Genomic DNA, 25,964 nt, shown 5'->3' with positions numbered 1-25,964 from the left:
TGTTTTACGGATCAATAAATTTTGTGGGATAACCAAAATTAGCGTTTTTTTCTCATATTGAGCAAAGTTGGTGTTAAAAATTTTCATTTCGCTAAACGTGTTATTTGTTTAAATTGCTCTTTCCAAAAGTTTTAGGTATAATGTTGCAGAAATTTAATTTTTTGGCTATATTATGTTGCTTGATTTTAAACAAAAGTAAGTAAATACGCTTTTTTAACTTAATAAAATAATAAAAATGATTTTAAAATATTTAAAAAAAATTGCACAAAATTTGCAATTTAAATTTGAATAATTTTTAATTTATTAATAAAATAAACAATAGTGGTACCCGCTGTTATATTGGGGTGCTAAAAACTGTTGTAAAAAAACAAATGAAACGGAAACAAGTGGAACCTAATTAAATGGAACGTAAACAAATAAAACAAAATTAAATAGGGCAGAATTAAATGGAACGGAATTAAATGATACGGAAACAAATAAAAAAGAAACTAATGAAACGGATCGTAATCAAGCGAATTTGTTTGACAGTTTCTGCTTTAAAGAAAGGAGGAGAAACGGGAACAAATAAAAAAGAAGAATTGGAACAGAAACTGTTGCAACGAATTTAAATAAAACAAAATAAATAGAAAGAAAAAAAAAAGTTTGAACCGTTTTTGATTTGTTTCCGTTTTATTAAAAATCTGTTTCAACAGTTTTTGGTCAATTTGTTTAATTTAAGAAAAATTCACTTTAAATATATATTATCCAGTAAAAATCAGTTTTACCGAATTCTGTCCCAAAGGTTTTTGCTTTATTGGTTTCCGTTCCATTTGTTAACGTTTTATTTATTTCCGTTCCATTTCGGTTCCCTTTAATTTAAACCAGTTTCATCAATTTCTTTCCTACACATTTTGGGTGCGCTTTGGTGCGAAAATTGTTTTAATTTTTTTTATTAGAATTAAAAAATTCTTTAAATATTAGCCTTGGCTTTAGGCATTTTTTTAACAGTCTATCTTAAGCCTGTTTAATTTATTTTTAGCCAGAATAAACACAAACTTAAAATTGTTTTTTTTAGCTGAATGCAGTCAATTAGAATTTACTGGAGCTTCTGGCAATTTAATTTCACCAAATTTTCTTTTAATTTTTTTTTTAATTAAAAGCTGAAATTAAAGTCGATGTGGGTTTAGTGGTTTTAAAATACTGATAACGTAGAAAAGCTTCTTTAGCTGTTTATCCCAAACTAAACGATAAATCTGCTGAGTTAAATTGACATATTTGGTTTAGCGCTTTCGAAATGTTACTTTTTAACTAGTAATCAGTTTTAATTAAAATAATTTATAATAAGTTATTTACAAAAAAAACTTTACAAATATTGTATTTTATTTACTTTTGATTATAGGGTAGGCGTCTAACTTTATACGCAGGGGTAATATATTTAGAAAAAAATTCACGCTTTGTTGGCTATAGTTAAGGAACTGCATCAATTTTTTTAATTGTTTTCTAGTTTAAGCAACCTCTGTTGGCGGATTAACTTTTTAGCCATTTAGCTCAAGTTTAATCCGGGATAAGCGTTTACTCGACGTTATAGTGCCTTCACCCTAAAACAATGTATACTATAATGGATGTGGCCTAACAACCAATTTGGCCAAATACTATAATATTAATAAAAGGCTTAAATTAAATTAAAAATACATTTGTAGGTACTGGTGGTAACATTTGAAGCATTTGAACTTGAAGCAAGATTTGGAGGATTTTGCCAATATGATTATTTGGAAATTAGGGATAATGGAACACTGGTATAAATCTTGTTATTTTTAAATTTTTGTTGTAAAGTCGTCAATTTATCACCTTGTGTTAAATACTAAGGTTAACAGCCGACGTTATTGTGGAACAGAAACTCCCCCGTCCTTTACTTCTATGAGTTCAGAAATCACAATTACATTTGTTACTGACAGTATCGTAACTGGCATGGGCTTTCATCTAACTTGGTTTTCAATTGGTAAATATATTATTTTAAATATTTCTTTACAACCTTATGTAAGTAATGCAAAGTTTGATTGTTTACAATGTTTTTAAGTTTAATTCGGAATCGAACCAATAAACTTGTGTGGTGATGCACAGTGCACGAATAAAATAAAGTTTTTAATTGCCTAAAATAAACGCACAACCGACCGCAAACTTGCATCACGAAGATTACTTAACACTATGTATTATATTCATTTGAAACACGTAAAAACGACAGATCACGTGATCACAGAAAAGCAAGCACAAATAAGTGTTTAGGCTAGTAGTTACAAAACGCAATAAAAATTACGACTTTTAAAGTAAACAAGTGAAAACGTGGATTCGTTACACTATTAATAATTTTACAAAATTTACCAAAGTAAAAAAACTATTTAAAAAATATTTAGTGATTAATAAAAAATACATTACAAAAATATGATCTCTTTTTAAATCAATTGTGAATCCAACGAAAGATTTGTACTTATAAAACTAAAACTAACAACTAATTAAAAATAACTGTTTAGATACGGACGAGTGTATAAATTCTCCTTGCCCACCCTTAAGCGAATGCATTAACACAGATGGAAGTTTTACTTGTAATTGTCCAATTGGATATTTGTTTGAGGAGAATACAAGAATATGTACAGGTATAATAATGTTAGTACAATTGAACTTATTAACAATTTATCTACAACGGCATTTCTAATATGGAACAAAACCTTTTATAGCTATTTTTTAAACTATAAAAAAAGCTTAGAAAACATTTGATTATTTAGCAATAAATCGCTTATAGCGACAAGGTGCTGATGCCACCCATAAACCATCTAAAGAAGATTATAACTAATTGCCTATAGAAATATTTTTAATGGTTAATTTGCATCGCGCAAATTTTCAGTAGCTCAATTGACTTCATTAAAGTTAATGGCACAAAAGTATGTGCATGACATGTTAATGTTAGTACAGCAATCTTCACGTTGTAACCAAAAATATTTGCTATAAACTAAATCTTGTTGGATTGAAACTTTAAGGTCGTTGCAGTCATTTTTAAATCAGTTACTTATAAAACTGATAATATCACTTAATTCAAAACATGTTTTGTTAGATATTAACGAGTAAATAAGTTTCCCTTGCCCATTTCCAAGCGAATGTAACAACACAAATGACAGTTACAATTGCAACTGTCCACCCGCAAATCGTTGATTTAGAAACATATTCTTCTTTGTCAGTATTCTTTGTCTTATATAAGCTTTACCTTTTTAAATGAAAAAATTTTAGTCTCAAACTTTTTACAGTTTAAAAAATATTAGTATGTTGTTTATTATTGTGTAAGGCCGTAACTGAATATTCATCATAACTATGTATAGGTAAACATAACATTTACTTTCGCTTTTTTGTCGAAATCTAAAATATGTGTATTAATTTAAAAATTTATTATAGCTTTTATTTAAGCACTTCACTGTTCTTCTAAATATTTTAAGAATTTTCATATTTTTCCACGGAGCAAACACTAACCTAAAGTTGTTTTTAGCTGAATGCGGTCAATTAGAGTTTACTGGACCTTTCGGCATTTTAACTTCGACAAATTTTCCCGATGATTATCCAAATGATCTTAACTGCACTTACACAATAAGTACAGTTCAAGGCCAGGTACATTAAATGGTTACTTTTTTTAAATAAAATCCGAAATTTATTATAATCAACAGCTAGTTTTGACTTGGGTACAAAAAGATGCAGATCTTGTATCTGTATAATAAAATGTTTTTATGTTTTTATTAAAGTAACGTATTAGTGGGTTTTATTGATTGATTGAAGTAAGTGACCACACCTACTGTACGTGTTAATATAAATAACGAAGTTAACTAAATTATTTTTAGGGTGAGCTTTTCAAGCATAGTGCCTATATGCTTTAACTAAGTTAGAGAAATTTTCTACCCGATAAACAATTCAAAGTGTTGGTAATATACTATTAAAACCATTTTTTTGAATAAAATCTGAAATTAAAGTCGATGTAGATTTAGTGGTTTTAAAATGCTGATAACAAAGAAAAGCTTAGCTGGTTATTCCAAAATAAACAAAAAAATCGGCAAAGTTAAATTAAAAAAATTAGTTTAGCGTTTTCGAAATGTTATACTTTTTACTTAGTGACCAGTTTTAATCAAAATAATTTATAATAAGTTATTTACAAAAAAATAACTTTAAAAATATTGTATTTTATTTACTTTTGATTTAAGGCTAGGCGTCTTTTTTAACTTTATACGCAGGGGTGAGGTATTTAGAGAGAGAAAATTCACGCTTTGTAGGCTACAGTTAAGGAACTGCAGCAGTTTTTAAAGTTACTTTCTAGTTTAAACAACCTCTGTTGGCGGATTAACTTTTTAGCCATTTAACTCAAGTTTAATCCGGGATAAGCGTCAACTCGAAGTTAGTGCCTTCACCTTAAAACAACGTAAACTATAATGGATGTTCCCTAACAACCAATTTGGCCAAATAATATTAACACAAGGCTTAAATTAAATTAAAAATATATTTATAGGTTCTTGTAGTTATATTTTCGGCATTTGTACTTGAAGGAGGAGGTTGCCAGTGGGATTATTTGGAAATTAGGGATAATGGAACACTGGTAAAAATCTTGTTTTTAATTTTTTGTTTTAAAGTCGTCAATTTATCACCTTGTGTTAAATATTAAGGTTAACGGTCGACGTTATTGTGGAACAGAAACTCCCCCGACCTTCACTTCTATGAGTTCAGAAATCACAATTACATTTTTTACTGATAGTATCGTAACTGCCATGGGTTTTAATCTAACTTGGATTTCAATTGGTAAATATATTATTTTGAATATTTCTTTATAACCTTATGTAAAGTAATGTAAAGTTTGATTGTTTACAATGTTTTTAAGTTTACTTAGAAATCAAACCAATAAACTTGTGTGGTGATGCACAGTGCACGAATAAAATAAAGTTTTTAATTGCCTAAAATAAACGCACAACCGACCGCAAACTTGCATCACGAAGATTACTTAACACTATGTATATTATATTCATTTGAAACACGTGAAAATGACAGATCACGTGATCACAGAAAAGCAAGCACAAATAAGTGTCTAGGCTAGTAGTTACAAAACGCGATAAAAATTACGACTTTTGAATTAAACAAGTGAAAACGTGGATTCGTTACACTATTAATAATTTTACAAAATTTACCAAAGTAAAAAAGCTATTTAAAAAATATTTAGTGATTAATAAAAAATACATTACAAAAATATGATCTCTTTTTAAATAAATTGTTAATCCAACGAAAGATTTATACTTATAAAACTAACAACTAATTAAAAATAATTGTTTAGATACGGACGAGTGTATAAATTCTCCTTGCCCACCCTTAAGCGAATGCATTAACACAGATGGAAGTTTTACTTGTAATTGTCCAATTGGATATTTGTTTGAGGAGAATACAAGAATATGTACAGGTATAATAATGTTAGTACAATTGAACTTATTAACAATTTATCTACAACGGCATTTCAAATATGGAACAAAACCTTTTACAGTTATTCTTTAAACTATAAAAAAGCTTAGAAAACATTTGATTATTTGACACATGATCAAGGTGCTGAAGCCACCCATAAACCATCTAAAGAAGATTATAACTAATTGCCTATAGAAATATTTTTTAGTAGTTAATTGGCATCGCGCAAATTTTCAGTAGCTCAATTGACTTCATTAAAGTTAATGGCACAAAAGTATGTGCATGACATGTTAATGTTAGTACAGCAATCTTCACGTTGTAACCAAAAATATTTGTCTATAAATTCAATCTTGTTAGATTGAAACTTTTACAATGGCTCTTATATTGACACATTCAGGTAGGGAATAAGCCATTACAGTCATTTTTAAGTTGCTTACTTATGAAACTGATAATTGATTTTTAAATATCACTTAATTTTAAAACAAACAAGCATTACATTCATTTGAAACACGTGAAAACGACAGATCACGCGATCACAGCAAAAGCGAGCACAAAAAAGTGACCAAGCTAGTATTTACAAAACGCGATAAAAATTACGACTTTTAAAGTAAACAAGTAAAAAGGCGGATTTGTTACGGTTACACTAAAATCACACTAATATACTAAAGAAAAAACCTGTTTAAAAATATTTAGTAATTAATGGAAATTATATCACAAAAAATGATCCCGTTTTAAATAAATTGTTAATTCAACAAAAAACTTGTACCTATCAAACGAGGCGTTAGAAACTGTTGCGTCCCCCTATCAAACCAACAATTAAATATATAACTAAAATTATTTTTCCTCTTTTAGTTTTTGCAAGAATTATTAAAAGTAAATATAAAGAAATTCAATAAATATTCCATAAAGCAACAGGCGAAATGACAAAACAAATTTTATTATTTTATTGTTTAGATATTAACGAATGTATATTTTTCTCTTGTCCAACTCATAGAGAATGCATTAACACAGTTGGAAGTTTTACTTGTAATTGCTCAACTGGATTTACTTACAACAATAGTAGTTCTGTAGTATGCCAAGGTATTTGATTGCAATTTGTTGGTAATTAATAACATAAATGCGTTTACCAGGCGCTCATAAATTTTAATAAAAAGTATCTAAAAAATAGTATACCGTTTACAAAATCTTGCATAAATTTCGCTTCAGCCACAAAAATTTGCGCAATCTCCTATAACTTTCGCAAAAAAGTGTACGTGTAAATTTTTTTTTTGTATATATCTTTATCTTCGATGTGGGAAGGTCGAATGCGCGACCTAAACATAGAATAACATCAGTTACCCCGACCCAATCTCGAGTTGCCTCTGTAGCAGTTTGGATATTATAGTTTATAATTGCCCAATAACTAAGCTGCTAATTAAGTGCTGGCTCAGCAGGAGTTTGTTCCATTTATAAGGCCTTACTCAAGGGCGCTACAGCAAGAGATCACTGGGGATCGAATACAGGACCTTGTGTATGGTGGGAGAGTTCTGACCACTATACCACGCTGCCGGTTTATTTTAAATGGTTGCGCAATCCTACATCACATTACGTTGCGTACGTCATGAAAACAGGCCTTCCATTATTTAGCCCGGTTATTTATGAAACTGAGAATTATTTTTTTAATAAAAATGTTATGGTTTAGATATTGACGAGTGTATAACTTCTCCTTGCCCATCCCTAAGCGACTGCATTAACATAGTTGGCAGCTATATTTGTCACTGCACATCCGGATATTTGTATGAGGAGAATACACAATTATGTGCAGGTATGTTAATGTTAATACAACAGTCTCCAAGTTTACCTATAAATATATGTCTAAAAAACTATTTTTCTTGTTGGATTGGAACTTTAACATAGTCCTTACATTAACAAATTGAGGTAAGGTCCATATATAAACAGTATACATGCTGTGTCTATACTGCTATATCTATATATATATACTTTAGTAAGGACTAAGCTATTGCAGTTCTTCTCAAGCCGATTTTTTATGAAACAGATGATTTTTATTTAAATAAAAATGTTATTGTTTAGATATTGACGAGTGTACAAATTCTCCTTGTCCAACCCAAAGCGAGTGCATAAATACAGTTGGCGGTTTTACTTGTAATTGCCCAATTGGATATTTGTTTGAGGAAAATACAGAAATATGTGCGGGTAAGCACTGGTTTAATTTACGATTTGTCCACTTTAATATTTATAGTTTTAAAATGTTTGGCATGCTAGTTAAGTAGTAAATTGTAAAATTTTAAGCAAATGCGTATTATAAATTTAGGACCAATTGTTTACTAAAAAAAGGTGATCTAAATTTCACATAATCATATTTTTTACTTTGAATACTATTATTTTAGACATAAACGAATGTTTAGCAGAAACTCACAATTGTACACTTCTCAATCATATTTGTGTTAACACAAATGGAAGTTTCAATTGTGAATGTAACAGCGAAACATTCACCAATGAAGATGGGTCTTGCACAAGAAATACAGGTTTCAACAATTTGTTTTGCTTTTTTTAACCAACAAAATATTTTTTTTAAATATCAAACTGGAAAAAAAGTTTATATTGATCAGAATCTTACTTACTATTTGACATTTTTGTTTAAATAGGTTCTTGTGCACCTGAACAAATTACTGTGGATGGGGAAACTTATTTTTTTGATCGAACACCTCCATTTTTGTTGGCTTACTCTAACCAAAGATGTCCAGCTGGTAATTACCCTAAAATCGAAATTGTTTTAGTGTATGGTTTTCAAATTTACTCTTTACTTTTAAGGCTTTCACAAAATTTCTTATTACTCTTAGATAGGCAATTGTTAAAATTTAGTTTTACCCTATACTCAACCTTACTCGATAATCACTATCTTACGTTAATGTTATTTTTTGACTTCGGCACTTATTATATTATGCTTTTGCTACTAAAAATATTTTTCTAGGGTATGCAATTGCTACTATTCGTTGTGTAGCTCCAGGAAATAATTTTACATCAGAATTTGCATTTTTCGATCTTCAAAGTTTTAATGCAATTGAGTGCACCAACCAAACAATAGTTACTCTTACCTCTCAGGTAGTATATTTAGCATAGATGTTAACATTTCATTTCATATGCTAGATTTTTTATTTACCTACAGCATCAATCTGCAAGTTTGTTGTTTGGCTATTAAAAATTCAATACTGTCTTTAATAAATATGTATATTTATGTATATATATATATATTTAAATTATTATTATCTTAAAGTCAAGACTAAAAATGTTTGTGCTAAAAAGAGCATGTAGAAATTATATAACTCCAGACAAGACAAAAGCGAAGTAAATTTTTTTGTTACAACACAGATTAATAGAGGTGTGAGTTACACAAATCAGTTTTTAAATGATCAAACTAGAATTTTGAGTCTTCTTTTGGAAGAAAACTCTGGAAATCTTACCGACGAAGAGATTATGATGGCCATTGATTTTGTTGATGTTATTTCAGATATAAGTGACAACCAACGTGTAAGTTACTGTAATTTAGTTGCTTAAACAATTTTGTAAATGCATTACAAGATCTTATATCCTATGTTAAGGTCATTTAAATGCTGCATTTTAAACAGGATATTAATTAAAACTATTAAAAAAATAATCTAATAGAATTCCTTATTAATGCTTTTATTGGGGCAAAAATGACCCTTAAACCCCTATTTTATACGATTCAAGGTGTCTTCATTTTTGTATGAAAATGTTGTGGCAATTGGGGATCGTATAACAGAGCAGATTATGGCTCCTAATGTCAACCAGGGTATGACTGACATGGCTACATCCTTGGTTCAATCTCTAGCCAACATTGGCTTTTCCGTTGAAACAAATAACGGAAATCTACAGATTTTAACACTTAATATTGCTGCTGAGGTAATTGTTCACTACATAAATAAAAAGCTTATTTAACTTACACGACAATAGCTTATTTCACTTATCTGACTTATCGCCATCGTAACAATAAAGTTGGAATTAAACATAGTACCGCATATAGTTAAACCCAAGAGTTCTAAACACTACACACACTGCATGTGAAACTATTTTAACAGCATATCTTTTAAACTTAGATTGTTGATATGAGTGACCTAACCCAGCCAGTTACATTTCAACCAACAGTTTATAGTACAAACTCAACACAAACTATTCAGCCGATTTCAATAAACATTCCTGCTGAAGCACTTGAAATGGCTCGAACCTTGCAAAACCAAAATATTCAAAGTCACTTTTTGGATCAAAGCATCGTCCGGAGCGTGTTTTTGCTGTATAGACTAAGCGCTCTGTTTCCAAGTCAAGATGCAACTGATTGGGTAAAAACAACCTACTGAATAGTTCCATTCGTATAAAGTTTCAAGGCATTCAATTATATGTTGAATATAATAGATTTATTGATTTTTAGGTTGCATCGGCAGATATAGCTAAACAACAAATAACAGGTTTAACTGAACCTGTAATAATAAGTCACAAAGGCATAACTGCAACTCCTGGAAAAAGGCCAACCGATAATAGATTCGAAGTATTTACTTTTTCGATAAAAATATATTTTAATTCTATATCTATACCTATGTTAGAACCCATTTTAAATTTTAAACTAATATTTGTTTAATTTTAGAATGATTACTTCAACCAAACTTGTGTTTCATGGGATTTTACTATAAATGATTGGTCATCAGAAGGTTGCTTTTTAGTTGAAAGTACGAACCCAGCTGAATGCAGATGCACCCACTTAACGAACTTTGCACTAATATTTGTAAGAGCAATTTAACTTAAACAAAATATTACTGAAAAATATAAAAAAATACCCATTCTTAATCGAATATATTCAGACTTAGTGGAAATCAAATTCAGGACTTTATATAGTAAGGTCAAATGTATTAAGTATGAGTTTACCAGTTTATTTATGTAACATACTTTAAAACTACCAGTTTTTATTTATGTAACATCATTTAAAACTTGATAGTTCAGATAATATTACAAAATAGCTATTAAAATGGATAGATCACCTAAAACCAATTTGCATAATTGTTTTTAGAACGTCTACAGAGTTACAGCGAATGTTGCTCTATCTGTAGCATCAAAGGTTGGATGTGGTATATCAATTGTGTTCTTAGTTCTAACTGTGATTGTACTTAGTGTACCAAAGTATGTTTTTAAATTATCTACTTACCTATAACCGGTGAATTAAAAATTTATCGTATTTTATAAACTTTCTTCGTGTGTATCTGTATATTTTAGTATATGAATTCTTTTAAATTCTGCAAACAATTATTTAAAAATTTCATATTCAGGCAAATACTCGAAAGGAGATCTAGCAAAATTAATATACATATTTGCTTGAACCTTATTTGTGTTTACATTGTATTTTTGGCTGGAATTGATAAGAGAGATAAAGTTATCGGGTGCATTATTGCTACAATGCTGCTGCAATATTTTTTGCTCTCTACAATGTGCTGGACGGCAGTATACGCTTATACCTTATACAAGTCACTAGTTAAGGTAATTTGTTTACTGGAAGTAGTATTAGCTTTAAAAAAAATTTATAATTGAATGTCATACCAAAATTCTAAGATACCAATTTATAAACCAGTGGTATCGTGTATTGGCTAGAACACTTAATTTTAAAGTAAGGCTCCAAATGTAATTTTAACTGTTCCCGTGTCCCAACAACTTTGAAAAAGTCTTTCGAATTGCCAATAGCTTTTGCTAAAGTAAAAAATCAAACCACAGGTTAATTATTAGTCAATTTAATTTCTAATATCCAAAAATGTAAACGGCAACTTGAACCCTTGAGTAAGGGATACAGATATTACTTTTTGTTGAAACCTTGAAATTCCCCTTCACGTGTCAAAGACAATAGTATATCAAAAACATTGTTCTTTTTTTAAAGATTTTTGACAAAGTTTGGAGTTCAAATTACATGAAGGGTGCTGTTATCATTAGCTACCTGACTCCTTTAATAATTGTGGTTATCAATACAATCATCACTCTTGCAGTTTCAGATCCAACCCAAGATCCTCCAATTTATCAAAAAGGTTTGACAACTTTGTAATATACTTACATTTAAATTAAGTTATACTTTTTAATTTTATTCAGCCAAAAATACATGGAATCATTATTCTTACCTTATTTTTTTTTATTATTGGCCGATAGCCTCTTGGGTGTATACCTATTTGACATATTATTAGTAGTTTAGTGGTTCTAAGCAATATACAACTTTAAATAAATTTCATGAAAGCAAAAAAAAACTATACTTACAGCCTTATATTCTTAAACACAGTGCAAAGACACTAGCAGCTAATTTAAACAGCGAGGTTAATAAGATATTTTTTTATCATTTTGTAAAAAGCTGCTCCAGTTGCAACATCTGCAATGTTAACGGAAAATCTTTGTTGGCTTCATGGCTACTCCCTGTATTTTGCATTTCTTCTTCCCTTTGGACTTATCATTGTCTTCAATGTAGTAATGTTTTTTTTGGTAGTGCGAAACGTTACATGGAAACGAAAAAAAGTAAATTACCTTTTATTACGTTTAAACAAATAACTACAATGTATTGAAGTAGTCAACTATCTTGCTGCTTCATATAGGTTTCGTCCTCAAACAAATCACAAGATAGCATAAAGATACACTTGGTTATTGCCATAACAATCTTATGTTCTTTGGGATTGATTTGGATACTTGGATATTTTATGCTACTTTCCGATAGCCTGGCTTATTTTTATACCACCAGCTGGCTGTTTACAGTATTCACTTCTTTGCAGGTAAAAAGATGTTACAATAATAATTTATAAATTGTTAAACTATTAGTTTTTTTATGCTTGATGTAAATTAGCCAACTTTATATGGTAACATTTTTTAACCTGACCAAGCCTCAAGTTTTCAGTTTCAAATGTAAAGTGTGTGTTAATGGCACCTTACTTTATTCATCGATTTAAGAGCAGTGGAGTCGACTCAATGAACTCATGTTAGAAATAAGATGTTCTAATCAATTCATTATGTCACTAGTGGATCAAATTAAACTAATTTTTACCATTAAAAACTACTTTTAGGGTGTACTTATTTTTTTAATGCACTGCATACGGAACAACAATGTTAAAAATGAATGGCGGCGAATACTCCTCCATAAAAAGGGTGTCCCGGCCAGCAAGAATGACTTAAGTGCTGGTACAAAAGATACAAATCTTAAAAACCAGTACGACAACACTTTGTCATTTGTGGAAATGGATCACATATATGCCACAGTTATAAGCCCAGATTAAAATTAAGGGTCGTATTTAAAAAAGAAAAAGATTTTTGATTAATGTAGATATCTCAATTTATTAACTTCATGCTGTATATATCTTGATTAATAATGCTTATTAAAAAAAACAAAATTGATTTTGTTTTACTGGGATTGTAATTAAATCAATGTATAATTGTGACTGTTGATGAACATAAAACAGCGTAAGCATTTTTTCTACATGTTTGTATGTTTCAACGTTTTTTCGTATGTACAAAATTAAGTGCCTTAATAAAGCTTAAGCAAAAAAATAAATGAAAAACATTACCGCAAAATGTTTAAAAACATTTATAACATACTTTTAAGTTGTTTAGGCTACATAAAAAACTAAAAAATGACAATTAAAAAAATAATATATAACAAATTAAAATAATATCTAAATTAAAAAAAACTATTTCATCTATTATAAAAAATAAATAAATGAATAAAGAAAAATTACCTTTAGCAAATAAAGTTTTCTAGTATGTTGGACAACATCCTTTACTTATGCTTAGTCTGAAATATTTTGTCCGATCAGCTTTGTTGGGATAGTAAAAGTCCAATCAAGTGATCTTACTACTTTTAACAAATCATTTTTGTATTTAAACAAACCTTTTCTTAATACATGCACTGTTGATACTTTTTTAAATAAATGGTTTTAGTATGGGAGTTATAGCTCTACAAGCTTAAAGACAAAGGTTAATTTAGAATATCATTTGGTAAGAATCAAGGTTAAATGCTCAATATATTATCTTTCTTAATCGAGGCAGTAGCAGTTTTTTCATTAACATCATAGATTACTAAGAAGAATAATTAGAGAAAACCAGATATATACATTTTTTGGTATATATCTTAACCTCTGATGTGGAAAGCAGAATGCCTGACCTAAACATAGAGTAGCATCAGTTACTCCGACCCAGTCTTGAATTGCCTTTTGCAGTTTTGATACTATAGTTTATAATTGCCCAATAATAAAGCTGCCTTTTAAGTGCTGGCTCAGCAGAGGTTTATACCGTTTATAGCGCCTTATTTAAGGGCGGTACAGCATGAGAGCAGTGGGGATTAAACGCACGACCTCATGTAGTGTAGCAAGTGTTCTTACCAGTGACCACTACACCACGCTGCCGGTCCTGTAAATAAAATCTGTACATAAAAAATGAAAAAACTACACTTAATTACCCCTGCTTGTAACAAGATAGTTTAGTACTTTAAAGTAACTTTATGACGTCAGTATTTGTTTTATTTTTAGTACCAAAACACCATAAATAACACATACCACGTGCGTCAGCAAGAAAAACTCGATATTGAAAGACGAAATCAAGCGTGACAAGACGTCATATCCTGTGGCCAGTGAAGCGCCTAGGCGCTTCTTACATAACAAGATAAAATCACCTTTTACCCCTGAAATATATATTTACAATTGACTTTTGGGGAAATTGTTTTTAGAGTGCGAAAAAAAATTAAATGGGTGTTGCTGTCATGTAACAACCTTATTATGTAACAGCAAACGATATGCTTTATTAAAAAAATATATAATTATAAAGTTTTAAAAAACGAAAATAAAAAAAAATATTCTCTATAAAATGTAACTCATTACCTAAATCGATGCATTGATATTTATGTTATATATGTTTGCACTTTCTGTTCTTAGCATTTTTCACGTGTTTATTTTTGCTGTAAGAAATATTACGTGTTGTAGTTCAATTTTGGGCTTTAATAAATGTTTTAAACGTTGGATGTAAATAATTGTGCGGTTATTTTGAGATTTTTACGCTAGATTGCCTTTGCCAAATTTAACAGTGGAATTTTAGGCTATATATAACACAAAGCAATAACACAACTACTTTCGACATTGTCTATAGAAATCACGTGCAAAAATAAGCGAACATTAAAAATAGATAAAAAATTAGTTAATGCAGCGGGAAAACTACAATACAAATTAGGGGATTTTTAGGAAACTCCTTTTTCACGAATGAATGTACTTGTATTTGCGGCAGCAAGCTCGCCAATTTATTTTTGTGTTAAGCATAATCAAGGATAACTCTAAAGTTATAGTTAGTACAACTCTAAGAAGTTTTTAAAAATGCTACAGAAATTGATTCTATTGGCGATATGTTGCTTGATTTTGAATCAAGGTAAGAAAACGGGTTTAATTTGGTTTAAATAATATCCGTAACTATAATTTTTTTAAATAGTAGGCTCATAAGTACGATTTGTTAAAATAAATTGTAATTTGCAAAACATTAATTTTTTTAAATATCCACTTTAAGTAATTGTCAGATTTTGCGTTAAAAAAGTTATTTTTTATAACATAAGCAATAGCGTATATAAACTCAATACGTTATGTAGGCTATACTATCACGTTTAAATTACTGTGCTTTTAAAAATATAAAAAAATCGATGGTTTGCGTATTTATTTGCTAGTTTTATACTTTATTAAGCCTTGAATTCAAAATGGCAAGTTGTGTATAAACAACATATACGTCATTTATTAGTCATTATTACGAATCCATTGTTTACCTAAATTATTTTGAAATTTCGACATGCACGAAATGAAAACTATAGGCCTACCGATAAATTAAGAAACGGAATTTTTAAGGATATAAAGTGCTTTTGGCATAAGTGGGCACAGTTAACCAAAAAAAGTAACTTCGTTAAATGTTAATTCGTTACACAATACTTCGTTAACGTGAATTTGTTAAATTGAAGGGAATGTAACGGAAGTAATCGACAACCGTTAACGTTAAAATTTAAATAAAACAAACAAAAAAACAACCCTCTTTTATAAAAAAAAAACAGTTTTATTTTAGTTGATAATTTAACTAAACAAACGTAAGTTTTTAAAACTAGCATAATGCCTAAATAACGGCGACCAGATAGTAATTACGTACATCGTTTAAAAATTGCAACGTTTAAACCCGATAAACGGTCATATTAAACATATTTAAACGTATATTACCATGGTTTACTTGTTTAAATAATGAATTAACGGACTTAATCTAACGAACGAAAGATAACAGGTCCAGTAAAAATTTTTTTAAATTATCTTAAAAGTTAAATTTAACGAAAAATTTAACTTCATAAATTAACGATTAACGGTTTGGTGCGCACCTTTTGCTATTGGTAATATATAAATACGCGGTAAACTGTGTTCCCTTAAACGAATACCTATTTAAACTGTATATTCTAAATTTACTTTGGCAGACTTATTTGCATATAACTTAAGTAATTGTTGTTTGGTGTTTTGCACTCGCTTTACCCTGCCCAATTTGTTTTGGAATTTCGTCATGCACGAAGGAAGATAAAAAGGGTTTAAGTTAAGAATGCGATTTTATAAACTAAATAGTAAAAAATGTTTTCGTTATTTGTTAAACAATAAAATACATAGCCTTTATTTATAGCAAGCGTTTTTAAAATGAATTTAAAACCCCCGACAATATGTTACCCTTTTTAGATTATATTTCAATATTTTTAATTACTTGTTTTAGTCTGGCCGTTTTACGGTGGCCCACAAGGGCAAAACATTTAAAAGAGTAAAAACATTTTAAAAACTAAAAACATTTAAAAAATTGAAAACATTAGTTTAAAAAACATTTCAAAAATTAAAAACATTTCAAAAATTGAAAACATTTCAAAAATTGAAAACATTTTGAAAATTGAAAACATTTTAAAAATTGAAAACATTTCAAAAATTAAAAACATTTCAAAAATTGAAAAAATTTTAAAAATTAAAAACATTTTAAAAATTGAAAACATTTTAAAAATTAAAAACATTTTAGAAATTGAAAACATTTCAAAAATTGAAAACATTTTGAAAATTGAAAACATTTTAAAAATTAAAAACTTTCAAAAATTGAAAACATTTCAAAAATTGAAAACATTTCAAAAATTAAAAACATTTAAATTTTTGAAAACATTACAAAAAAAAAACACTGACTAATTTATTTAATTATGTATGTCCATATTCCTTTTTTACACTAAATAAATATAGAAAAACCGTCCAAAACTATTGGTAACTTGGATTCAGCGGGAATTGTGTCGGTTTATGTATTTTGTTAGGTTTAAACGCTCGGATAAAATTAAAATATTGTGAAATTATTATCAGGGCTGAAACCCGAAACCGTTTTAGCGCATAATACAGGTTATGGAATATGGGCATACATAATTAAATAAATTAGTCAGTGTCAGTTTGACATAGTGACAGCGGTAGCCTGTGGTAACGTACATGGCGTAGCGGTTTAGTGACCTTTTGGCTAGTGGCCTGCAGAACTAACTCTGCTAAATTTTAGCGAATTAATCCGCTTTATATTTACCTAAAAATACAATTTAACCTCTTATTACTTTTTAAAATGTATATACTTTGATTGTACAATGAATAATCCAAGACTGTGTTATAATTTTTTTTATTTAAGTATATATAACAATTTGATTTATCACAAATGGTAAAACAACAAAGATTTATTAATAAGAGGAAAATTAACACAGTTTAGAACCTTAAAATTTTAATATGTAAAAATAACATAAAATACAATCCATATACCATAGGCTGCTATTTACAACTTCTAATAAAATACAGTAGGTATATGGTAAAATTTTTTCAAAAGATTACTTAAATAATAAATAAACTGACACAAATTATGTTTAACATTGTTTAGTTAAAGTTAAAAATAATATCATTATAAAAAAATGAAATATTAAGTGTTTCAAAAACAAGTGAACCTCATCAAACCACAAATTTTACTTAACTCACACACAAGGTTGCATTTTTAAAAGACTTACTCTCATTGTCATAAAAGTTTTTTTTCAATCAAATGACTACAGTTTACGTTGATTAGGAATGGTTTCAGTATTGTGTGAACATTTAGGTTTCATATTAACAACTGTTTCTTGAATCCTATTATCAGTAACTTCTGTGGTAAAACAAATATACAACACAATTCTTCCATAGGTTATTCCAAGCTCGTCTTTGTTTGCTTAAGGGTAAATGGAATATGCTTTTTTCTGGTATAAAGATTACCTCAGAGCCTTGAGCAATTAGGACAATATTTAAAACTTTCTTGCATGTATTCTTCACAATGTTAGCAATTAATTCTTATAACAATTTTTATTTTTTAAACTTATTAACCTTGTACAAAAAACACTCCGTATACATAGGTAAAATGTCTAGTCACAAGTATACATGTATGCCATGTGTGTACTGCAAAACCAAGCTCTGCAATCTGGTTTAAAGGTGCCTGTTTTACTAGCAACTATTCTGACTGCTACTTGACTTTATTAATAACAAATCAAACAACATCAAATTCTAAATAATGCCAAAATTTAAAAAGAAATGTATTAACAGTCAGGGTAGCCCAGTAGCCCACAGTACAGAAGTCGGAATTCTATTGCCACAACGAATACAGTTATACCCAATTGCAATTTAAATTTTTATATATTAAAGTTAATGTATTTTTAGGTTAATATAAAGCGACCGGTACGTAACCGGTACGCCATGTACTTTACCACAGGCTACCGCTGTCACTATGTCAAACTGACACTGACTAATTCATTTAATTATGTATGCCCATATTCCTATTTAACACTAAATAAATATAAAAAAAAACGTCCAAAACTATTGGTAACTTGCATTCAGCGGCACAGGTAGCGCCTCGTGGTCGACTTTTAATATCTTTAGAGTTCCGGTACTCTGTCTTGGGACCGCGTAAGGTCTGGTTGGCGCCGGAAAAATGTTTTCGACTTTTGAAATGTTTTCAAAAATTTAAATGTTTTCAATTTTCAAAATGTTTTCAATTTTTAAAATGTTTTTAATTTTCAAATTGTTTTCAATTTTTAAAATGTTTTTAATTTTTAAAATGTTTTCAATTTTTAAAATGTTTTTAATTTTTTAAATGTTTTCAATTTTTTAAATGTTTTTAATTTTTTAAATGTTTTTAGTTTTTAAAATGTTTTTACTTTTTTAAATGTTTTGCCCTTGTGGGCCATCGTAGGCCGTAGCCAAAATTAATAAATTACCAAAGCCTAATGCAATTTAAAAAAATAAATTATTATATTTTTACAGGTAGCTTAGTGTTGGGCCAACCCCTTTCATGTGCAACTAACAATTGTGACCAAAATGCTGACTGTAACGACATTCCCGGGGGATTTGCATGCATTTGCATAGCGGGATATAATGGCAACGGAATAACTTGCTCAGGTGCAAAAATGCTACGACTATTTTTCATAAGTTTCTGTTCATAGCATAGCCTACCTTAAATTTCGGTCTTCGTGTCGCGAAATTTCAAACAGCCTTTTATCCTTCCCGTTTTAACTATCCTTTCCATTTTAGTGCCATGTTAATTTAAACTGAAGCCAATTTACTCTTCAAACAAAGCCAATACCACATTCTTGTTGGTCTATTTTACTAAAAAACCTACGAGTTGAGTTGTATACGAGTCGAAATTACCGCCAATCTTTTTACAGCTTATTAGGTTTTGCTACGTGTACGTTACCGAGTTTGTAGGCTATATATACTTAATATAGCCAATTTTAAAATTAATTTGTCAATCTAACCAGAGATTTTGTATAAACCCAGCCCAATCTTAACTTAAACGTTATTCTTTAGATATTGACGAATGCTTAAATTCTCCTTGCCCATCTCCAAGTCGATGCATAAACACGGTTGGCAGTTTTACTTGCAATTGTTCCAGTGGATTTATGTTTAACGACAATAGTTCTATAGTATGTGAAGGTAATTCAGTGAAATAAAAGGGAATTTGCAACTTACAATCGACATTTTTTCTTATTTTATACGGAAATAAAAATTTAGTACATAGCATTTTGTATTTTAGCACTCCGAATTTTGGTTAAAAATGGGGGGTTATTGTTTAAATTTTTCTGTGTTATAGAAATAGATGTATGTTCAAGACCAAATACCTGTATACTACCTCACCAATTGTGTTCTAGTAACGGTGGCAGTTTCTTTTGTTTTTGTGATGCAAATTCAACTGCTAATCCAGATGGCTCTTGTACACCTTTAACTGGTAAGAACTGTTTAAAAATATAGGCATTGCTAAAAAACTGTGTAAGTAAAAGTAGATGCAACATTGGTATTAAAACAATTTTCGTTAAACTTTAGTTGCCGATGTTTGTTCAAATTTTGAATGTCCATCACCCAGCCAATGCATGAACACAGATGGTAACTTAACTTGCGACTGTTTACCAGGTTTTAGATTCAACAACACTAGTTTGGAAATATGCATAGGTTAGTGATTGCTATAAATTTAAATTACAATCATAAATGCATTTCCATTAATATTCTTATAACTTTGAAAACTTCTTCATAGACATAGATGAATGTTTCACAAAAACTCACAATTGTACACTTCCCAACCAAATTTGTGTTAACACTATTGGCGGTTTTAATTGTGAATGTAACAACGAAACTTACACCAATGAGAATGGGTCATGTACAACAAATACAGGTATCAGAATAATTTTTATATTTTTAACCCACTAAGTATATCTTATCTTAAATGACCAGCAGGTGGTGTAGTGGAAAGAACACTTGCTACACCACACATGAGGTCATGGGTTTAATCCCCACTGATCTTATGCTGTAGGGCCCTTTTTAATCCCCACTGATCTTATGCTGTAGGGCCCTCAAACTCCTGCTGAGCCCTTCCAAAATGCCATAGGCAACTCGATACTGGGTCGGAGTGACTGATGTTACTCTATGTTTAAGTCGCGCATTCGACTTTCCCACATCGAGGATAAAGATATATACAAAAAAAAGTATTAAACTAGAGAAAATTGGTAAAATATAAAAGTTTATAATGATGAGAATCTAACAAATTATTATTCTTTACCATTTATAATAGGTTCATGTGCACCTGCAAACATAACTGAAGATGGCAAAACATATTTTTTTGGTCGCACACTTCCATTTTTGTTGGCGTACTCTGAGCAAAGATGCCCAGCTGGTAATCTACTGAAAAATGAAATAATTTAAAGTTTTAAACCAAGAATTAAAAGGCCTTTAATAAGGCCAAAAAGACATAGATTAATAATTTTTCAGCAAAGTTATTAAATAAAAATATTTTTTGATGTCAATTTTGTGTTTTTTTTTTTGACACCATTACTTTAAAAAGAAATCACAAATATTTTATTTTTATCTAGGGTATCCAATTGCTTTAATTCGGTGTGTAGCTCCAGAAAATGATTTTACATCAGAATTTGCCTTTTTTGACCTTCAAACTTTTGATGCAATTAATTGCACCAATAACACAATATTTACTATAACCTCTCAGGTAATAATATTGGGCATTCAAAACTTAAGTAAATTTTATTTGCTAGATTTATATGTAGTCCCGTGTATATTGCTTTTATGTTGTAGAACACCTAAGTAATAAATTATAAAACATACAAACTGTTGAAGTCAAAAAAAAAAAATTTTTAAATTAATTATTAGCCATTTGGAACCAATAACTAATTGCCAAAGTCAACGCAAAAAAAACAAAATACAAAGATTACCTATACCTGATGCGATTGAATATATTTTAAAGACAGGACAGTTTTTTTGTAATAATACAGGTTGAAAGGGGAGTTAATTACTCAAGTCGCTTTCTGATTGATCAATCCAGATTACTAAGTCATCTTTTAGAGGAAAACTCTGGAAATCTTACCAATGAAGAGACCATTATGGCTATTAACTTTGTTGAGACAGTTTCAGAGATTAGTAATACTCGACCTGTAAGTTCAAGTGATTGCTGTATTTTTTTATATTAAGAAAGTTGTAATGCTTTATAGCACATTAAAATTAAAATTTTTAATTCACGTTGTGTAAATACTTCAGTTAACTAAAAGGTCTTGATCGAAACAAAAAAAAAAAAATAATTTTTAAAAAATAATATATTTTTTATGTTTTAATTTAGTCAATTTACTGTTAAGTTATACACTGTTTAATTAAACTTCATTAGGCTAATAATACTTACAATTCAAGGTGTCATCATTTTTATATGAACATATTGTGGCAATTGGAGACCGTATTTCGGAGCAAGTTATGGCAACAACTGTCAGTCAGATTCTGTCAGATAGAGTTACATCATTGGTCCAATCCTTAAGCAATATTGGTTTTGCAGTTGAGATAGATAATCGAAATTTACGTGTTTTGACACCGAACATTGCTGCTGAGGTAATAATATAGCATTAGTAAATATTAAATTATTATATCTCGATGTTCATTTAGTATGGAAATTTATGAACAACTTTTCTATTTTAAATTTTAACATGTTAAAAATAGCAAACAAAAACTTGATATTTTCTTCTTGAAAAGTCAAACCCATAATTGGACAGCAGTCCTTTTTTAAGTCTTTTCAGGCATGTCTTTAAAGTATTTGAGGAGTGAATAGCAGTAATTTTGAGGAGTGAATAGCAGTAATTTATTATAATAAGAAATACCAAGGGTTGTATGCAAATGAAATTGTTTAGCACCTATTTTAAGAAATAGGGGAAATAAAGTTAAAAAAAATTTAAAACATTTCTCCGTTTAAAAAAAAAATTTTAACAAAACATTTTTAACTTAGATTATTGACTTGAATGATGTGACCCAGCCAGTTGCATTTCAAGCGACAGTTTATTCTGCAAATTCCAGTCAAACAATTCAACCGGTTTCGATAGACATTCCTGCTGAAGCACTGGAAATGGCTCGAACCTTGCAAAATCAAGGTGTTCAAAGTCACTTTTTGGATCAAAGTATTGTGCGAAACGTGTTTTTACTGTACAGGATGAGTACCTTGTTTCCAAGTCAAGATGAAACTGACTGGGTAAATAAAAGTTAAAAATCTGTATTTTAATAGTGCTTGATGGTCATAATTTAATATTTTTTTCATAAATATTTTTTAAATCAACCTACAGCAATAGGTTTTATATATTTTTGTAAAATAATGTTTTTGTTAATGTGTTATGAAGCTATCTGTTAATGCCTAGCTTAATCATATCTAAAACTGGTTTTCATGACTTAATGACATAAGCAGTTGAAAAATATAACAATCCTATTTTTAACCTTAATCGCATAAATTTAATGTGTACCGCAGTATTTTACAATGCTATTTTGTTGTGTTCGTGTCTATAGATTTAATAATGTTTAGGTCGCATCGGCAGATATAGCTAAGCAACAAATAACAGGTTTAACTGAGCCTGTAATAATAAGTCACAGAGGCATAACTGCAACCCCGGGAAAAAGGTCAACTGAAGATAGTTTCAAGGTAGGTACCAAGATTTAAAAATGGAAAAGTTTCAATTTTATACAAATTTATTGATTTTTAAAATATATTAAAATTTTTTACCAATATTTGTTAAATTTTAGGACGATTACTTCAACCAAACTTGTGTTTCATGGGATTTTACTATAAATGATTGGTCATCAGAAGGTTGCTTTTTAGTTGAGGGAACAAACCCAGCTGAATGCAGATGCACCCATTTGACAAACTTTGCACTAATATTTGTAAGAACAACTTGAAATTTTATAAAAAAAATGTAAAAAATAACATCTCTTAAAATCAAATGTTTTAGTACATTTATGTGAACCATTTTAAAAATTGTTTTTAAAATATTTGTAAAACAGCTCAAAAGTATACCCAATTAAGTTGATAACTAATTTGTTTATTTAACCTTTTAGAATGTCTATAGAGTTCCAGCAAATGTTGCTTTATCTGTTGCATCAAAAGTTGGATGTAGTGTATCAATTGTGTGCTTAGCTCTAACTGTAGTTGCACTAAGTGTACCAAAGTAAATATTATTCTACTTTTAACATTTTTTAAAAGAAAGGGATTTGTGTTTAAAGTATTAAAAATTTTGTAAATGACTTTTTACACCATTCTTATTTTAGAAAAATACTACAGAAAAGATCCAGCAAAGTGAATATACACATTTGCCTAAACCTTATTTGCGTGTATATTGTATTTTTGGCTGGAATTGATAAGAGAGATAGTACTATTGGATGCATTATTGCAACAATGTTACTTCAATATTTTCTACTTTCAACAATGTGCTGGATGGCAGTATACGCTTACACTTTATACAAGTCACTTGTCAAGGTAATTATTAAAAAAAAATCCTGATTAAAAACTGAATATACTCAAAATACAGTTCCTATTTATTTTCAAATGTCAATGTTAAACAAAATAATAAAAATTAATTACCTTTTTTTTAAAGATTTTCGATCGAGTTTGGAGTTCAAATTACATGAGGATTGCTACTACCTTTGGATACCTGACTCCTTTAGTAATTGTAGTTATAAATGCAATTATTGCACTTGTACTCTCAAAACCAAGCCAAGATCCTCCAATTTATCAAAAAGGTTTGACAAACCTGCCTTTTATTTATTTTGTGCTGCATAAGCCTCCATCATATCTATGTAATATATCAATTGTAGCTGGATGTTATGTAACAAACGATAATATTTTATATGACCTTAAAAATTTACCTACAGCATTTTTTCCTAATCCAACATGGCAAGACAAAAACAATTATTTTTAAACAAAAATTGCTTTAATAATATTTAATGTTTTATAAATAGCTGCTCCAGTTGCAACTTCTGCTTTACTGGCGGAAAATCTTTGTTGGCTTCATAGTTACTCCCTGTACTTTGCATTTCTTCTTCCCTTTGGACTTATAATTATTTTTAATGCAGTCATGTTCTTTTTGGTGGTGCGAAACGTCACATGGAATCGAAAAAAGGTATGACAATTTTTTACCAATCAATTTCTATGGTTAGAAAATCTACAGCCTTACCTTTTACAGGTCAGTTCTTCAAGAAACTCACAGAGAGGCATAAGAGAACACTTGGTTATTGCCATAACAATCTTCTGTTCTTTGGGTTTAATTTGGGTGGTTGGATATTTCATGATTCTTTCTGATACTGTGACATTTTTCTTCACGATAAGCTGGCTGTTCACAGTATTTGCTTCTTTGCAGGTAGGCATGATGTTGAAACAATGCTTTATAAATTGTTTAGTAGTTTAGCCTATAAAAGCTGATTTTAACATTATAAATAAAAATGTTACTTACACAACACCATAACTATTGGGTCATCTTAAGCTATGATTTACTAATTAAACTAAAGGTTGAAATTGTAAATCTTTCAGGGTGTATTTATATTTCTGCTGCATTGTGTCCGAAATAGTGATGTGAAAAATGAATGGGGACAGAGATTTGGTAGAAAAAAAGGTGCGCCTGTTAACAAGTACATATCAAGTGCCGGTGCAAAGGATACAAATTTCAAAAACTACGGCAAAACCACATCCGCGAATGGAGAAAGTAGACAAAACACACTCTCCACAAATCCAAGCAAGGCTTGAAGAATGTTTAAACTGTGTTAAGAAGTTAAAAAAAGACTTTTTAAATTGTCTTAATGTAGATATTTGAATTTACCACTAAATGTTTATACTATTAACCAAATGTTTTATGCATAGCTGGATCAGTAGAAGTCTTCATTTGTATAGCAATTCTTAAAATTGAATTTGTCATAATAGAATTAAATTAAAGTATATCTGTATTAGGATAATATTTTGTTGCATAGACTAAGGCTACATAAAAAAAATTCAATTAGCAAGATAAAAGTTAACTAGATTTTTTTGATTTAAGACCAAAGTAAAAAATTACCTTTATGGAATAAAAAAGGTTAGCAAATCATCATTTAAAAGTACTTTTAAAAATCACATTATCTTATAACAAGGTCAAATACCATATAACAATATTTGCTTACATAACTAAAAAACTTTTGACGAAATGGACATCTCCACAACAACAAAATTTTAAAAACAACATTTTTTTAAACTAAATTTTGGTTAATTTCTTTTTAAAAATTAAAAAATAAATATATTGTTCTGTTGTTGATAAAATGGCTTACTTTGTCAATTGTCTAATTAGTATTTAGGTTAAAGGACAGTTATCCAAAACTTTTCTTAGTTTAAATAATTAAATAAACTCTTCGCTACAAAGTTTCTCAAGAATGAACACATGTTCCACGAAATTTAAAATATTTTAAGTGTTTCCAAATAAACTTAAATATTTTTTATAAGTACAACATTTTAAGAAAATAAAATTTAAATAATTACTACAAACTTTTGTTATCTAAAGAATAAAATAATTAACAATAGTTTATCTTTTTTTATTGCTGCAATAAGTAAATATTTATTCTGTTATCAATCACCGCGGGTGGGAGGTAGAGGCCTCG

The 25,964-nt window shown here is 29.3% G+C and overlaps 2 protein-coding genes across 5 annotated transcripts; both read left to right on the top strand.

Annotated features, from left to right (window-relative positions):
* The first annotated feature begins 99 nt into the window (after positions 1-99).
* On the top strand, positions 100-13,037 carry LOC145750244 (adhesion G-protein coupled receptor G7-like). 4 transcript variants are annotated; one of them, XM_082566232.1, is made up of 25 exons: positions 100-195; positions 1,680-1,775; positions 1,846-1,978; positions 2,508-2,630; positions 3,512-3,630; positions 4,517-4,603; positions 4,671-4,803; positions 5,330-5,452; positions 6,406-6,531; positions 7,133-7,255; positions 7,522-7,644; positions 7,839-7,976; positions 8,097-8,198; positions 8,423-8,553; positions 8,821-8,979; positions 9,181-9,372; positions 9,567-9,806; positions 9,896-10,012; positions 10,109-10,246; positions 10,529-10,638; positions 10,785-10,992; positions 11,384-11,528; positions 11,843-12,003; positions 12,081-12,254; positions 12,543-13,037. In XM_082566232.1, the coding sequence occupies exons 3-25, from the start codon at positions 1,897-1,899 to the stop codon at positions 12,750-12,752; spliced, it is 3,264 nt and encodes a 1,087-aa protein (XP_082422358.1). In that variant the 5' UTR covers positions 100-195; positions 1,680-1,775; positions 1,846-1,896; the 3' UTR covers positions 12,753-13,037. The 4 variants fall into 4 exon arrangements, with proteins under 4 accessions (XP_082422358.1, XP_082422359.1, XP_082422357.1 ...); XM_082566233.1 differs by having other exon boundaries at positions 124-195; positions 1,055-1,775; positions 1,874-1,978; XM_082566231.1 differs by having other exon boundaries at positions 124-195; positions 1,055-1,775.
* A 1,580-nt stretch (positions 13,038-14,617) lies between these two features.
* LOC145751325 (adhesion G protein-coupled receptor E5-like) lies at positions 14,618-25,520 on the top strand. The gene is made up of 19 exons (XM_082567441.1): positions 14,618-14,886; positions 18,810-18,944; positions 19,353-19,478; positions 19,636-19,770; positions 19,866-19,991; positions 20,074-20,211; positions 20,608-20,709; positions 20,906-21,036; positions 21,320-21,478; positions 21,729-21,920; positions 22,312-22,551; positions 22,876-22,992; positions 23,094-23,231; positions 23,406-23,515; positions 23,616-23,823; positions 23,942-24,086; positions 24,306-24,466; positions 24,530-24,703; positions 24,874-25,520. The coding sequence occupies exons 1-19, from the start codon at positions 14,835-14,837 to the stop codon at positions 25,084-25,086; spliced, it is 2,802 nt and encodes a 933-aa protein (XP_082423567.1). The 5' UTR covers positions 14,618-14,834; the 3' UTR covers positions 25,087-25,520.
* The last annotated feature ends 444 nt before the right edge of the window (positions 25,521-25,964 follow it).

The sequence above is a fragment of the Corella eumyota genome, chromosome 4 (assembly GCF_963082875.1).
Source record: "Corella eumyota chromosome 4, kaCorEumy4.1, whole genome shotgun sequence".
NCBI classification, from domain to species: Eukaryota; Metazoa; Chordata; class Ascidiacea; order Phlebobranchia; family Corellidae; genus Corella; species Corella eumyota.
This window is presented reverse-complemented; position numbering and strand designations above follow the sequence as displayed.

Excerpts from the sequence above, each read along its gene's own strand:
- LOC145750244 (XM_082566232.1), top strand. The coding sequence starts at position 1,897 with ATGAGTTCAGAAATCACAATTACATTTGTTACTGACAGTATCGTAACT. Across the intron at positions 2,631-3,511 it reads GAATACAAGAATATGTACAG|CTGAATGCGGTCAATTAGAG; the intron begins GTATAATAATGT and ends AGTTGTTTTTAG. Across the intron at positions 10,013-10,108 it reads CAACCGATAATAGATTCGAA|AATGATTACTTCAACCAAAC; the intron begins GTATTTACTTTT and ends GTTTAATTTTAG.
- LOC145751325 (XM_082567441.1), top strand. The coding sequence starts at position 14,835 with ATGCTACAGAAATTGATTCTATTGGCGATATGTTGCTTGATTTTGAAT. Across the intron at positions 21,037-21,319 it reads TATTTACTATAACCTCTCAG|GTTGAAAGGGGAGTTAATTA; the intron begins GTAATAATATTG and ends GTAATAATACAG. Across the intron at positions 24,087-24,305 it reads TCCTCCAATTTATCAAAAAG|CTGCTCCAGTTGCAACTTCT; the intron begins GTTTGACAAACC and ends TTTTATAAATAG.